Below are 15,131 nucleotides of genomic sequence, written 5' to 3'. Positions count from 1 at the left end.
TGGTGTGTGATTTTTTTCCTTCTTAAACTGAAATTGCAGATCCGTGGAACCCTTTTTAGTCGACCGAAGGGATTAAAATATAAAACAAAATTCGCTCGAGGAGCAAAAGACCAACCCACATAGTATTTATAAAAAGTACTTCGAGGACTAGAAAATCGTTTGCATAAGTGTCTTAAATATATCTAGTGGGGATTACTTTGAAGGCAACAAATTAAATATTGAGAGAGATTAATCTTTGTTTAGTTTTAATTGAAATAATTAGTAGTCGAGTTATATAGTTTGGAACTACTTTCTATGTCCTCCTTCAATTCTAATTACATCCTTTATATATTTATAATTCATCAGAGTGACGAGTGGAGTTGAAATCCGGTTGACTGTATGTCTGTCCATCTGTCCGTCCAATCTGTAAATTGAGTAAAAATTGCGATATCTCTTATCTTTAGTACAAAAAAATATTTCGAGTTTATAGATGGACGTAATCGGACCACTGCCACGACCAGAAATCGCCATTCGACCGAAAACATATATCATGCCAGAATACCTGTGGGACAAAATGTTTTCTAATAACATTAATGTATATATCTCCTAAACCACTTAAGCTACAACAACAAATATTATAAGAACTCCTATCAACATTGAGAAAATTGGCGAAATCCGATGAAAACCCCGTTCACTTCCCAAATAGCGGTACTGTTAAAAATTACTAAACGCGCGATAAATCAATAACTAAATACGCCAAAAACATTAAATTTTACCACCGAGATGGTGTGAGAGAACATTATGAGAGTTGGTTTGAAATTTGGACGATAAGCGTGGCACCGCCCACTTTTCGGTGAAATCCCATGTCTCGGGACCCTCCCAACTGGTTTTAATAAAATAAAAAAAGTACGTGTCATTCTTCATACATTTTTGTGCCATATTGTGAAAATGGACGACATCAGATAACAACCATGCCTATTTCCCATATAGCACCTTTTTAAACTCCACTTCATTCGTCCAGTTTCCAGTACACAAATCAAGAAGCAATTAATATATATTATATATTTAGACCCCGGTACCTATAGTTGACTTCTGATCGAAAATGTCGGTCAATGTGTGATTTATATAACTGAAATTAAGGGATAATCCTTCTCTTACAATGGTATGTATGTATGTCAAAAACGGGTTGAACCGTACCCATACTTCCCTTAGTCCCCATATACTTAAAATAAAGATTTTCGAACTTCCGGGTGACTTTGTATCGAATATATCGGCCAATATGCGAGTTATCCCAAGAGAAATAAGAGAGCATGTTTTCAACATAACAGTCCATCTTTGTGCCAAAAATAGTTAAATTTGAGCGAAAACTTGGCCTAGTCCCTATATAACTAATAGCAGGATTTCAACGCATCCGGTTGACTTTACTCTATATGATTGGTTTTACACAAGAGTGCAAGAGTATAATATTCGGTTGCACTTGAACTTGGTCCTGTCTTACTTAAATATTTATGTATTAAATATTTTCAAATATTTCATATATGTATATAATTTCATATATGTATATGTATATATTGTATATATTTCAACTGAACGTATGGCAAGTCAACTAGTTTTTTTATAAACAAATTAGTGGTGCCACGATGTAGTTAAATTTGATGTTTGTGACAATATATTTGTTTAGGTTATTAGATAGTTATCACACTTTAAGTACTATGTAAGATCCAATATGGTGAATTATTAGATAATTTGCGGCTTTAGCATGATATAATAATTTTAAGTTGCTTTTTTGATTTGGCATAGGTATAATATTTTATAAGACATTTTAACTATACCTATATATATGAAGGTGGTGCAACGGTCTCTTTTCAGAGCTTTAAATGTTAGATTGGGTTTAGTTTTTACAATTGCCCTTAGTTGACCTAAGGTATAATATTTTTTCTTCATGTTTAATCTCACATTAAATTTTAAAAGTACATCTGGAGATAGTTATTATATAATAAGAATATACAGACAGCAAAAATATTTACCCAATATTCAATCTCCTTATTTTTTAAATCAAATAGTACCAATAATCGTCCTATTTTTTCCGGAAAGTATTCTCTCTTATATAAAGAGTTTGATTCTATTTCGAAGTAATACGGTCGTTTGGTAGTGGACGCATTAAATTTAACGTCTAATTCGGAAGCGTTGTGATAAGCCATAAACTGTATGATGTATTTTGTACATCCAGCGCCAAAATTTAAATTGGCTAGAGATGTACTCATTTCGATCAAATGTTCTAAATTGGTAGAGTAGATTACAAACAATTTGAGCTTTATTAGCTCTTTAATCCCTCGATAAAAATGGACCGTCATTGTTAAATCTTTTTCCAAAAGATAATGTCCTATATTGAAAGTTATTGTTTGGTTATTTCGGTCGTCTGGTCGTAATGGTTCATTTTTCCACATAAATTGTGTGTGCACTACCTTATTGCCACTATTGTCAGCTCCAAACCACGCAAAAGAGGCATTTGATCTCAAAGAATTTAATGTTGTTAAATAACTGCCATTTACTACTAAATTACGTTTGGGATATGATAATTCTGCCAAAACCTCACGCCAGCTGTTATCATTCTGAAATTCAAATAATAAATCATTATCAAGTAATTGATTTCCATACTAAATAAAAATTACCTTATTTGAGATTACAAGGTTATATCCGATCCAAGCGGTTTTCGATAGTTCCAGTTTACTTCGACGATTAATTTTATATTTTGAAGATATTTCGGAGGTCGTCGTTAAAATTATAGTACGATTTGGATGAATAACCAAAACCTTAGTTTCTTTGTCATTTCCCGATATAACTTCATGCAATTTCCATGTAATGTTGTATTTTTTTGGGTTGCCAAAATCAAAAACCTCTAGATGTTTTGTATTTAAATAACAATTTTCCTTGCGAAAGCCAGTGCTATTTTCGAAATAAATACCCACAGGTTTAATATTATTCTCTAAAAAAATTTCAGTTATTTCTTTAAAGATTGTCAGGTTTTGCTCTGAACGTTTATATGTTCCATTGAGAAATATTTTTTCATTGTAAAAAACTTTAAGAATACCGTTTTCACTTTTTTGTTTTTGAATTAGCTTATATTTAATGTCAGCAAGATGGCGTGTATTTAAGGGTACTAYTAACGAAACGTCTCCCTCAAAAACATTACTTAAGTCATGTTGTGAACGTAAATGATGTAATTTCATGGAGGTAAAATCTGTTGGCCAATCAACTCTACAAAACCTTTGGAGGTATCCTCTGAAATAAGTAAAGAAAAAATTATTGAAAACGAACTTACGAAAGATGAAAGTAACTGTATTTTTTAATAAAACATTCTGACATTAGTACTGTAGCAGCTATAGAAGTACTATAGTAGCTATACATTTTCTAACCAAATGATTATCGCTTACTTTTTTTCATTATCATCATCATCCACGATATAAACACAAACAAAGGGATATATTTAATATATTAAATATTTCACCTAAAGAAAAAGTCCGGTAGAGGGTGAAAGTGTTTATACTAAGTATAGGACACCAAAGTATGCAGGCGCATCTGCAGCTTATCTTTTCTAAAATAACGATAACCTTAATAACTTCTGATATTACCATAACTCAATACCCAATTCGTGATTTCACTGCCACGATATTTAAAATTATCCTAGTATTCTTTTGTTGCAGTGTAAAAATAAACCACATTTTGAAATTCCATATGATCCTTTGTAGCCGAATTCTTGAAATTACGCAAAACCACAGATTTTGAAAATTAGCGCTTCATTAGAAAAGGGACCAGACGCATACACTGTGATATAAATTTTTTGTGAAAATCCTTTTTTTGTTATTGAAGGTCACTTGACGTCGTTTGACCCTTTTTTAAAAACAATTATAACGCAAGCTTATTTCTACTATTTTCTCTTTCGCAATGCTCAAGCGCAGCTGTGTTTGCTGGTTGATGAAATTTTTGGCCTTTCAGGTGCCGCTGGTGCCGGCAGGTGCCGCTGCCCAGCTGGTTTTGTCCTCGTTAGAGTGCAGGCTGACATCACCGCCTTCAAAGAAATGCGATGGACGGGAGAAGGACTGAGACGAGTGGGTTCTTTTGGAATTTAGTACAGTGGCCAGTGGCGAAAATTCGGTGACGGCTTGACGACTTTAACGCCAGGGTTCACTTGGCACTTCAGTCGGTAAACTCAGCCTCCGTGACGAAACATCCCTAAATGGATCGAGGCTAAATGACTTCACCGGGGCTCGAAATATGGTTATCTGTAGTACTAGATTCGAACATAAGAAAATTCATCAAGCCACATGGCTGTCTCCGGATCGAAAAATCACCAACCAGATCGATCATGTTGTGATAGATGGAAGACACGTCTCCAGTGTCCTAGATGTGAGTGCAGCTAAGATTCGCACCCGCCTCTGTGCAGCAAAAAATTCACGTCAACAAACACAAAAAAGTTTTGACGTCAAGAAGCTGCAATCACAACAGACAGCAGAACGATTTTCTACTCCTGCTCTCTGAAAGCACTCGTCAACACCTCCAACCGAAACCAGCAGTTTTCGGAAAATGCAAAAGAACAGCTGGTACGACGAGGAATGCCGTGTCGCATCGGAGAGAAACAGGCTGCCTATCTTGGATAGATACCAAGAGTAGAAGAGGGAAGCGAGACGCATTTGCAGACAGAAAAAAAAAGAGGCCGAAAATCGAAAGTGTGAAGAACAGGCGAGGCGACTAACAGAAGGTTTCAAGACCGGAGCATACTTTTTTAGAACCCCCAGAGGTGTTCTGGTGCTTAAACCTGCCTAATTGCAGTGAAAGTATAACGCCAGGAGAAAGCGAACCCGATTCCTCAATCGATGACGATGGAGCAGATGTTCCACTGCATGACCATGAAGAAATTCGAATAGCAATTACCCTTATCTGAAGAACAACAAGGCGGCTGGGGCCGATGGATTGCCGTCCGAACTATTCAAACACAGCGGCAAAGAGCATGCGACAGCTTSTTTGTATAATATTTTCAGAGGAAAGCATGTTCGACGATTGGAATTTAAGTCTGCTCTGCCCAATCCGAAAAAAAAGCACGACCCTACAATCTACGCCAACTGCCGTGGGATAAGTCTTCAATATTTCATATAAGGTTCTGTCGAGAGTACCGTGAGAAGGATTAAGGCCCACCGTCACGAAACTGCTAGGACCTGTCAAAATCAACAACTGCTTTTGACAGCATGAAAAGGAGCTGCCTTTATGTCACGATTTTGGTATGCCCGATAATCATGATATTAGGTACTAGGCAGGTTTTTCCACAATTTTATCCATGTATCTTGGTTAAGTAAAATGCACTTTTTCTTATTCACTACGGTAATACACATATTGGCCGATGTATACGGCATAAAGTAAATCAGAAGATCGCCATTTTTTGTATGTATGAGGCATAGGACGGCTATGAGAAAATAGAATTGTGTTATATGCGAAATAGACGTGATTGTAATCCGATTTCGCCAGTTTTCGTACTTAACATAGGAATATCAAGGTAATATAACAAAATAAATGCGGTCGATATTAGTAGATTAGGTCCTGAGACATGAGTTTTTACCTAAACGTATTTTGTTAGCTACTATAAAGTTCGCTTGTACCATCTTAGATGTAAAATTTCATGTCTCTTTATGTATTGATTTATCGCGCTGTTTTTAATTTCAAACACATCCGTTATATTGGGGGTGGGCCAGCTTATCATCCGACTTCCGCTTTTACAGTGCCGGTAGGGGTGCTTAAGAGATTTGTCCTGAGCGAATTTTGGTATTGCATCTTAAGTGGTTTAGAAGGTATGTGCATTAAATCTCTTAGAAGACGCCGCAGTACCAAATTACGGTTTTGGATCTCAATGTATTGCTTAGTTATAACATTTAATATATTTAAAATCGCAATGTTTATAAACATCAGTGTATAAAATAAAAGGAAGAACAAGGCATGTGGCGAATTTTATTGTCGAAAATTGCAAAAAAAAAAAAGATTCTTCATGTTTTTTGTTGTAATGTAAACAGTTTTAAGAAGTTAATAATACAACTGTTTCTCGATTTGGGAACAACAATATTCAAATATTATGCACACGGGAATGAGTCAAAAGTAGTGTTGCTTTTATTGGCTCCCCTCAGAGTACAAGGTGTGTTCCAAAGTAAACAGGAATCTAGCGCCCCCTGGTGGCGACGTCTATATGTTGACTGGTACGTTAGAACGTGCTACTTTTATCGATTGTCCAGTGAGARTTTTATGATATTTTATTTCTTGGAAGTGAAGTAATTGAGTTTTAAGTGTCAGTATGTTTGTATTATCGGTGGGAAAAAGAGCCAACATTAAATTTTGTTTTAAAATTGGTAAAACTTTTACCGAAACGTTTCAATTGATGGCACAAGTTAATGGCGAAGATTGAGTATCCCGTAGGAGAGTGAAGGAGTGGTTCCAACGTTTTCAAAGTGGTCGTAAGGACAAAATGACTATCAACATTGGGTCTGATCAAAATCCGAGATAATCGGAAACTCCCTCGAAACTGAGCGTGAATTCATCAAAAATCAGCGAAATCATCGTTGAAATTCATGGAAATGGAATTGAACATCTCCAAGATATCGATTTATCGCATTTCGACCGAACATTTGGACTTACGAAAGGTGTATGCACGGTGTGTTGCGCACAAATTGACTGACGACCAAAAATTGCTCAGAATCCAACATTCGAAGGACGATTATTTGACACATTTTAACTATTACCCACACACCGTATTCACCTGATACGAGTATGACACCGCGCGACTTAAGCTTTTCCGGAAAATTGCATTTGCCCATGAAAGGAAAGCGTTTTGCAGACGTAGAGGTCAAAAAGTTTGCACTGGCATACTGGCAGCCATATAGGTCAACGAGCTAAAACACTCGTTCGACATGCTTTTGAACTGTGCAAAAAGCTGTATTGAAGCAGAAGGAGACGATTTTGAATAAACTAAATTGATTTTCCGAAAAAAACATTTGTTCTGTTTTTTTTAAGTCCTGTTTACTTTGGGACGCACCTTGTACAATGTTACAAAAAAATGTTAAAAGCAAGTAAGGGAGGGATAAGTTCGGGTGTATGCGAGAACATTTTATAACTTTGCAACTTGATAAAATCAAAGTCAGCCAGTTGTTCGAAAATCCTGATTTTTTAACCATTTTAGACACAAAGATACACTGTTGTGAGTACAGTACGCTTTGTATTTGGGATAACTCACCTACTGGCCGATATATGCGGTAAAAAGTCAACCGGAACTTCGAAATCTATATATTACGTATATGGACTGATGATGATGGGAAAATATTGACCYGATTCAACCCATTTGAATTTCTCAGCTTTCTTAATACTATCAGCAAAAGATTATCTGTGAATTTCAATTATAAATCTGTACTGGGATTCATATATTCTTTGCTTAGGGGCTTTTTATTGCATTTGGCACTTCTAAGGCGTTGGGTAGCATACTCTAAAGGATATGATTTAAATTTGTGTTATATAAGAAGTAGGGAACTGTAACAAACTAAATCCGATTTAAATAGGTAGGCCGTGTTGTCGAGATATGTGATTTTTCCTAATAGTGGGTGGTGCCACGCTATTTGTCCATTTTTGAGTGCGACTCTGTTTAAGCCTTCTCATACTATATCGGAAGTAAAATTTTATGCCTCTGGCATATTTAGTCTTTGATTTATCGCGCATTTATTAGTTTTTTAACAATACCGTTATCGCTACTTCGCCCATGTGCCCAACTAGAGTTTCATATGTTAACTTAATGCTTAGTTACTTCAATTTATAGGTTTTGTGGGCGTGGCTGTGGTCCATTGTGCCAAACCAGAGTTTCATATATTATATTAACTTAATGCTTAGTTACTTTATAGGATTTCAGTTAATTGCGTTTTGTGGGCTTGGCTGTGGTCCGATGACTCCCATCTACATACTTGCACTATTGAACCCGCGTTCTAAGCTTTATCAAGATATCGCGATTTTTACTCATGTCACAGCTTGCACGAATAGACACATAGGGACGGACAGACAGACAGTCACCTAGATTTCAACTCGACTCGTCTTCCTGATCATATGAATATACTATATACAACCCTACGTCTATCTCGATCAGTTTTAGTTGATACGTACAATCGTCCTTTTGTGTTTCTGAATATATATCTTCTATATACTAATTTTATATACATATGTATATGAAATAGAATTTTCCATAATCATATCTTGTTTTAGGAAACTGAAAATATTGTTCATAACATAACTGGTAATATTGGATTATTTCAAATAAAAATTGGGAGACATTTTGAAAAGATCTATATTTTAATATTATTTAAAAAACTAAAAATATTTTAAATATTCTACTTTAACAAACAAATAATAGGACTTTTTAGTTTAAATTTCGCGTGAACATCATTCTTCGAWGTACAGGGTTTGTCCGGAAAGTAATAGGACTTAGTCAATTAAAAAACAAAAATTGAAGCAATCGTTACAATTCTTTAAGAACTTTCAAAATAGGCTCTTTCTGCGTCGATGCAGCGCAGCCAGCGCGATTTCCAATTATTTCTGTGATTACGTTATTCAAAAATTGGGGGTCGCTTTCACACATGTTAAAATTTTCTTTCGGACCATCTACGTGCATTTACGCAATGTAATGAATCATGGATTTTGATAAACTTAACATCTGGGCGATTAAACGAATACTTAGTCGGTGTTTGTGGAAGTCGCAGGTCTCCCAGCACAGTCTTCATCAGCGACCTTTTCCCAGCCCTCCAAAAGGCCGAAGGTGCAACGGAAACACACCACTTCTTGCTAAAATAACATCTGGGTAAACGTGCTTGATCACATCATCTATCGCAGATTTACCGAGTTTCACACAGAATTTAATCGCGTACCTCTTTTCTAACGAACGCTGCATTTGTATTTTCGTCTTGCAGAATGACAGAAACACGTCGCGCGAAAATGTTTATCCTGACTCTCCAGGTGCTCTAAGACAACTGACCAGCCGCTCGTTTCGTTAGCTAGGAACGCCCCCCTGTATATTAATTCTAGGTTGGTATGACTATGTTATTGTTGCTACTGCTATATCGAAATAATTATTATTGTTTAGTATATGATTGTCTTTCTGAAGTACATAAAGTGCCATCAGTGACTTTTACGATGATTGATTATTATTAGCTGAGCGGGCATGGGCCCGGCCTCTAATAAGTTTAATGTACATATCCCCTAAACTACAGAGGCTAGAACCACCAAAATTACTCATCGCGAGTACTATAAGAACAGTTTGAAAAATGATAAAATCGGGAGGCAACAGCGCCCACTCCTCAAAAAACGGTGGTATTCAAAACTACTAAAAGCACAATAAAGAAGTAACTAAATACACCACAGACATTAAATTTTACGGCCGAGGTGGTATAAGAGGGCTTTATGAGAGCCGGTTTAAAAATTGAACGATGAGCGTAGCCCCGCCTACTTTTTGATGAAATCTCATATCTCAAGACTTGGTAGACCGATTTCGACTCAATTTGGTGAGTTTAGTTATTTTTTATGTTAGTGTGAAAATAGGCGAAATCATACTACGATCACAGAATATGAAGACCCCAATATCTGTAGTTGACTTTTCGAAAATATCGGTTAATGTGTGGGATGTACAATTGAAATTCAGAGAGGATCCTTTCTTGGCAATAGTATTTCTGTGTGTCAAAAATGGGTTGAATTCTGAGCCCCCATAACATAAATATCTTCAAACTGAGGTGAACTCTATGATGAATTCTCGGTCAGTATTTGAGTTATCTCAATGAATATTACGGAAAATATTTAGGCCATAACAGTATATCTATGTGCTCCATATAGTGAGTGTATGTGTGGTGATTGGATATGAGGTACCTTAATGAAACCCAGGGGACATTTTTTTAATTTGTGGCATGATAATAGTTAATAGTTAAAATCGGGTCGATAGTACCCCAAACCCCATTCTAGCAGAGCGCGAACTGCAAAAGTTGCTAGAAGCCAAGAATCTGAAGAGCAGACTCAGACGCGTCAGATTTTAGATTCTCAGCGTCATGCGWCTCAAAGAGCTTCTGAGACCTTAGAGCAGAGTCAGGCCCGTCTGGCCTTGGATGCTGAACGCCACGCATCTCAAAGGTCTTTCGAGGGTTTCACACAGACTCAGGCCCGTCAGACCCTGGATGCTGAACTCCACGCATCTCAAAGGGCCTCTGAGACAGTAGAACGGACTCAGACATGTCGAGATTTAGATGCCAAACGTCACGCGCAATTTTTTGCGGCAGAGACTGGTCTAGGTTTTCAATGAGTACTTGTTAGGCATTTAATGGTGCCGCTTTTGAGTATGACCCCTTGATCGACTATGTTAATCACCGATTGGTAAGCATTGAGAGAATGGATAAAAAATGCAGATATTGTTAAGTACTGAAATGGAGAGAAGAAACTCCAGGTATGTGCTGTTCTGTTGAAAATTCCATTACTTGGCGAGCCAGAGGAACCTCTTAAATTTTTACTTTTATACGACAGTAACGAATTGCGCGTTTTTAAGCAGGATTAGAAACTATAATTCTTGCTATCAGATGACGTCATTTTTAGTAGATAAGGAGGTCGTAATGCCTGGATTTTCACCTACTTTTCCCATCCAAGGGCAGGTGTATAACAGGATTGGTTTCTTACTTCTCGCAAATAATGAACAACCAAAGTTTTTTGCGATGAAGAAAACGAAGGTAATCGCAGGTGTTAAAAGATAAAAGGAATCGAAAGGGATACTGTTTTAGAGAATGTTGGACGAACATAATCGCCTTATCAATACTTTCAAAGTAGCAACAGAAAGAATGCCGGGAGAGGATTATAGGTTGGTGTTGCCCCCGATCGCACACCAAGTGGGGAACATGAAAGGCGGTATAATGCACCGTTAATAAATGAAGTCGCAGTCATGGTTACAGGCGAACAGTTTGCTTCCCGTGATATAGTTTTACAGGCCCGAGATGACACATTAACCAGGGTGCCTGATACCTATAAATTTTATGATGCGTTGCAATATCCGATCATATTTAGTAAGGGACAAGAGGGGTACCTTTTTCAAGTTGCTCAAATTAATCCTTTAACAGGTCTTATTTGCATAACAAAAAGGTTTTATGCATGAATTTTTACGCCTAAAACATGATGATACGAGAAAACAACTTTAACAACAACGTTAAAGTTGAAAGAGAGGTTACGGTACATATCATTAAATCAAATTAAACTAAGAGCAGAGAATTACATCCATCTTCAAGACGCCGTGGCAAACGACGCTATTTTAAATCCAAATAACGTAGATCGCATGGTCATTTTACCGTCTTCATTTGTAAATAGCCCGCGGTACTTACCGAATATACTGAGGACGCGTTTGTTTATGTGCATACAMATGGTCGCCCTGACTTATTCATCACCTTTACTTGCAACCCAGCCTGGCCCGAAATAGTCAATGAGTTGATGCCGGGCAAAGCGCAATAGATAGGCATGATATAGTCGCAAGAGTTTTTAGACTAAAAATTAAAAAAATAATGGATGTGATTAATAAAGGCCGAGTGTTCGCAGAAGCGCGCTGCTTTATGTACTCTGTCGAATGGCAGAAACGTGGACTGCCACATGTCCATATATATAAGTTACGACCCGATCAAATAGATAACATAACCAGCACTGAAATAGCGGATCCTAACATTGACAAGACTCTCCATGACATTATTGTAAAAAACATGATTCACGGTCCATGCCGACCCGAAAATCCCCAGTGCTCCTGGAAGAAGACGGGAAATGCAAAAAAAAAATTCTTCGCAAGTTAGTGAAAGAGACCGATCACAACGACCACGGATACCCGCAGTATCGTAGAAGAGCGCCGGCAGACGGAGGTCGAACAGCAACCGTGAAGCTCCGAAATGGTAGCTCCGTTACGGTTGATAATTGTTGGGTAGTCCCCTATTTACCAATTTTATCAAAAATGTTTAATGCCCACATAAATATTGAGGGATGCAGTTCAGTACGCGCGAAGGTGGTTTGTTATTTTTGAATGCTCCTGGAGGCACGGGAAAACCCTTTCTTTTAAACTTGCTTTTAGCGCAAATCTGAAAAGATAAAAGAATTGCTGTAGCAGTTGCCTCTTCAGGAATAGCCGCTACTCTGCTCAATGGTGGTCGAACGGCACATTCGGTGATTAAACTGCCATTAAATTTAGCCCATGAAGAATGTTTGTAATATGAGTAAAAACAGCGAGCGTGGACGTATGTTGCAGCAATGTAAATTTTTTGTTTGGGATGAGTGTACCATGTCTTATAAAAGAGCAATTGAAGCTCTAGATCGGACTTTGTAAGACATCAAGAGTAATTCAAATATCATGGGGGTAATGGTGGTACTTTTAGCGGGCGATTTTAGACAGACTTTGCCGGTTATCACTAAAGGCACCCCTGCAGATGAAATAAATGCGTAATGGCATGATTACATTGGATCATGAATTCTGCAATGTTGTGCATAATAGAGTTAGGTCGATTCCGGACTTTTTTCGATTCGGGATTTCTAATAGTGCGGAAAAGTTGCCATAGTACTTCCTGATTCCAATGCAATTTTTTGTTTTGAGATCGGATTGCATCTCCAACCCCAACTCCGGCCTTGAAATTTCGGAAATTCGCCTAAAATCGTGAAAATGTCTACCTAGCGCCTGAAATACGTATCTCATGGTTATAAAATATACAAAGTTATTTGTCACGTCATTTGCGACCGAAATGGTTTGTGTGATCATGGCCGTAGGACGAACCGTTCCCGAGATACGAGCGAAAATGCGGCACGCCACAGCGCAAGGYGAAAATTGTTGCAGCTCTCAGCTAACCTGTATTGGTCACCCAGAACCCACTGCGTGGAGGTGGCTGCTCTTCGGGTCCCTCCCAAGCCCAACCCAAGCAACCAACCATATGTCAGGCTTGTTTTAGTCTGAATCTGTGTCAAATTGATTGATTAAATAAGATTTTGTACTAAACTTTGGCACTTGTTGCCTAGATTTCAGTGTAGAGCGTATAAAACGATCACGAGATTGGGGGCCAATAACTTTAGAAGATGCCTCTGTCACCAGTTTGACGGTTCTCTCGACTGCCACGATGTGAGAGGGGAACTCACTAAATTTCCATACCTCTGCAGTGTCACCCGACAGCCCTTTTATGAGTTCTTTGTTAGAAACTGAACAAAGAACTGGTGGCACAGTCAAGGTAATAGTCTTCCAGTTAATCATATCGTAGTAATTATTAGCTTTGAAATTCAGCTTTGGCACTTCCATTTACAGTGTCAGACTCTGCTTCTCTGGCTGCCAGAAGACGGTCAAGGGCCAACTTTCTGACTTCTATCCGTTCGTCAGTCATCATACTAAGGAGAATGTTTTCTGGAAGAGCAAAGAAATCATTCTGTTGAATGGATGAATCGACAACCTTGCGCAGTTTAGCAGGTAAGTATCTCGACCTTTGAATTGCAGCATAGAGATGGCGCGAKCCATSTTTGATTGAACTGTTGAATCTTATTGAGAATCACAAAGGTGAGTAAACTGTAAGTATGTACTTGACCAAAATCCTTATTTCCTTGGTTGGTCAGTAGAAACGTATAATCTCAGAATTCTATTTGCACAGGTAAGCCAGAGATTTGCACATGTTACCTGGATGCATCGACGCTAAATTGTCATCAGCATCGTTTTTGGAAGAATCCATGTGCGACGCATCTAAATTTTTGTCGTCTGTATGGGAGTCTGGCTGATCTGAATGGTCACGTGTTCTAGCTGATACTTTTTTGGTAAATATTGAAGTTGAATGACGTTTACAAGCAGCGATGTCAAATAATTTTCCGGCAGAAGAGACAAAGTCGTCTCTTTTAGAGCTCAAACCTATTGGGTTCCTTAAAAACATTTGTTTAAGAGTCAGAAATTTCTTATGGTATGTGGTGAGCATTTGTACAACTCTGGTGTGTGAAACTATCGGAATAGATGACTTTTTGAAAGTATTTCCAACCTTTTCTGCAACTATTTCTGTAACCCCTTTACTCCTAGGTTCATAGTTGTCGCCTCGGAGTCGCCCTAAACGAAATCTTTCAAGTTAAATGTCTTGACCATAAAATAATTTATTTGGATAAGGATTAATATAAACAAATAAATAGCATGGTTTAAATTTGGTTAGCATTTTCATTAATGTTTAAATTGAAAAAAACTTGTTGTAGTAACATAACTACAATAGTTGGACATATGCTACCGCGGAGTTTTTTGTAGACATTATGATGTTCTTCAATATTGTTGTATTTTACTTTGTTCTATCGCTAATAGTTTCGGCAGCGCATTCGACATTTTAAGACTACCTCTACACCAGAACGAACGTTGAAACCATCGTTGTGCAGTTCAAAGGGAAACTGTATCGGATCCATAAACTACAAATTTTTTTGGCGGCTTGAGATGCATTTTTGCCTTCATCGTAGTAGTACTGTAAACTATGCCGTATTTTCTCTTTATTTTGCTCCATGTTTGCGACGCTATAACTCACGAACGACTCAAAAGAAATGACAATCAATAAAACACGTGTTAGCGTGTGAAATGAGCTTTCCAAAAAGGTATAGCATGGCCCGATGCGACGAACAAAACTAGAACTACAACAGCTATCCATTAAGTGCTTAGGTTGCTTTTGAAGAAATTTTGATGTGAAGTTGAGGACCGGAACGCGATAATGGGACATTGTTGCAGGAGGACTTACAGCCGAGGAAAACGAAAAAACTTATGCGGACGATGTCGCGGGTAAAAGCTAATACTATATAAAACATACGCTCTCATACAAATTTGCAAACAAAAAATTAAAATATGCATTTAGTTTTCAACTCCATTTTCAATGAAACGAAGCGTAATGCCATCAGAATTCACTTTGATCATAGAAATATGGAAAATCTTAGGTCTATTTATAACTGGTATCATACTTTCGCACAATGTTTTGGCAATGCTGCGGTTTAGGAAATGTTAATAAAATGCAATGAAAGTTCGTAAAATTAGTCTATGTGTGTACTAATTGTCAAACTAATTGTGAAGTGGTAAATTATATGGTTAAATTATTATA

At 37.5% G+C, this 15,131-nt stretch overlaps 1 protein-coding gene across 1 annotated transcript in view; it reads right to left on the bottom strand.

Moving 5' to 3' along the window:
- The window catches only part of LOC108968479, a 197,517-nt gene that overhangs the window by 41,656 nt on the left and 140,730 nt on the right, over positions 1 to 15,131 (bottom strand). The window contains 2 exon segments of the mRNA XM_018932538.1: positions 2,007 to 2,591; positions 2,652 to 3,261. Coding sequence (XP_018788083.1) covers positions 2,007 to 2,591; positions 2,652 to 3,261 — 1,195 coding nt within the window.

This window comes from Bactrocera latifrons, unplaced genomic scaffold, assembly GCF_001853355.1.
Source record: "Bactrocera latifrons isolate USDA-ARS-PBARC rearing strain unplaced genomic scaffold, ASM185335v1 scaffold_218, whole genome shotgun sequence".
Classification (NCBI taxonomy): domain Eukaryota; kingdom Metazoa; phylum Arthropoda; class Insecta; order Diptera; family Tephritidae; genus Bactrocera; species Bactrocera latifrons.
This window is presented reverse-complemented; position numbering and strand designations above follow the sequence as displayed.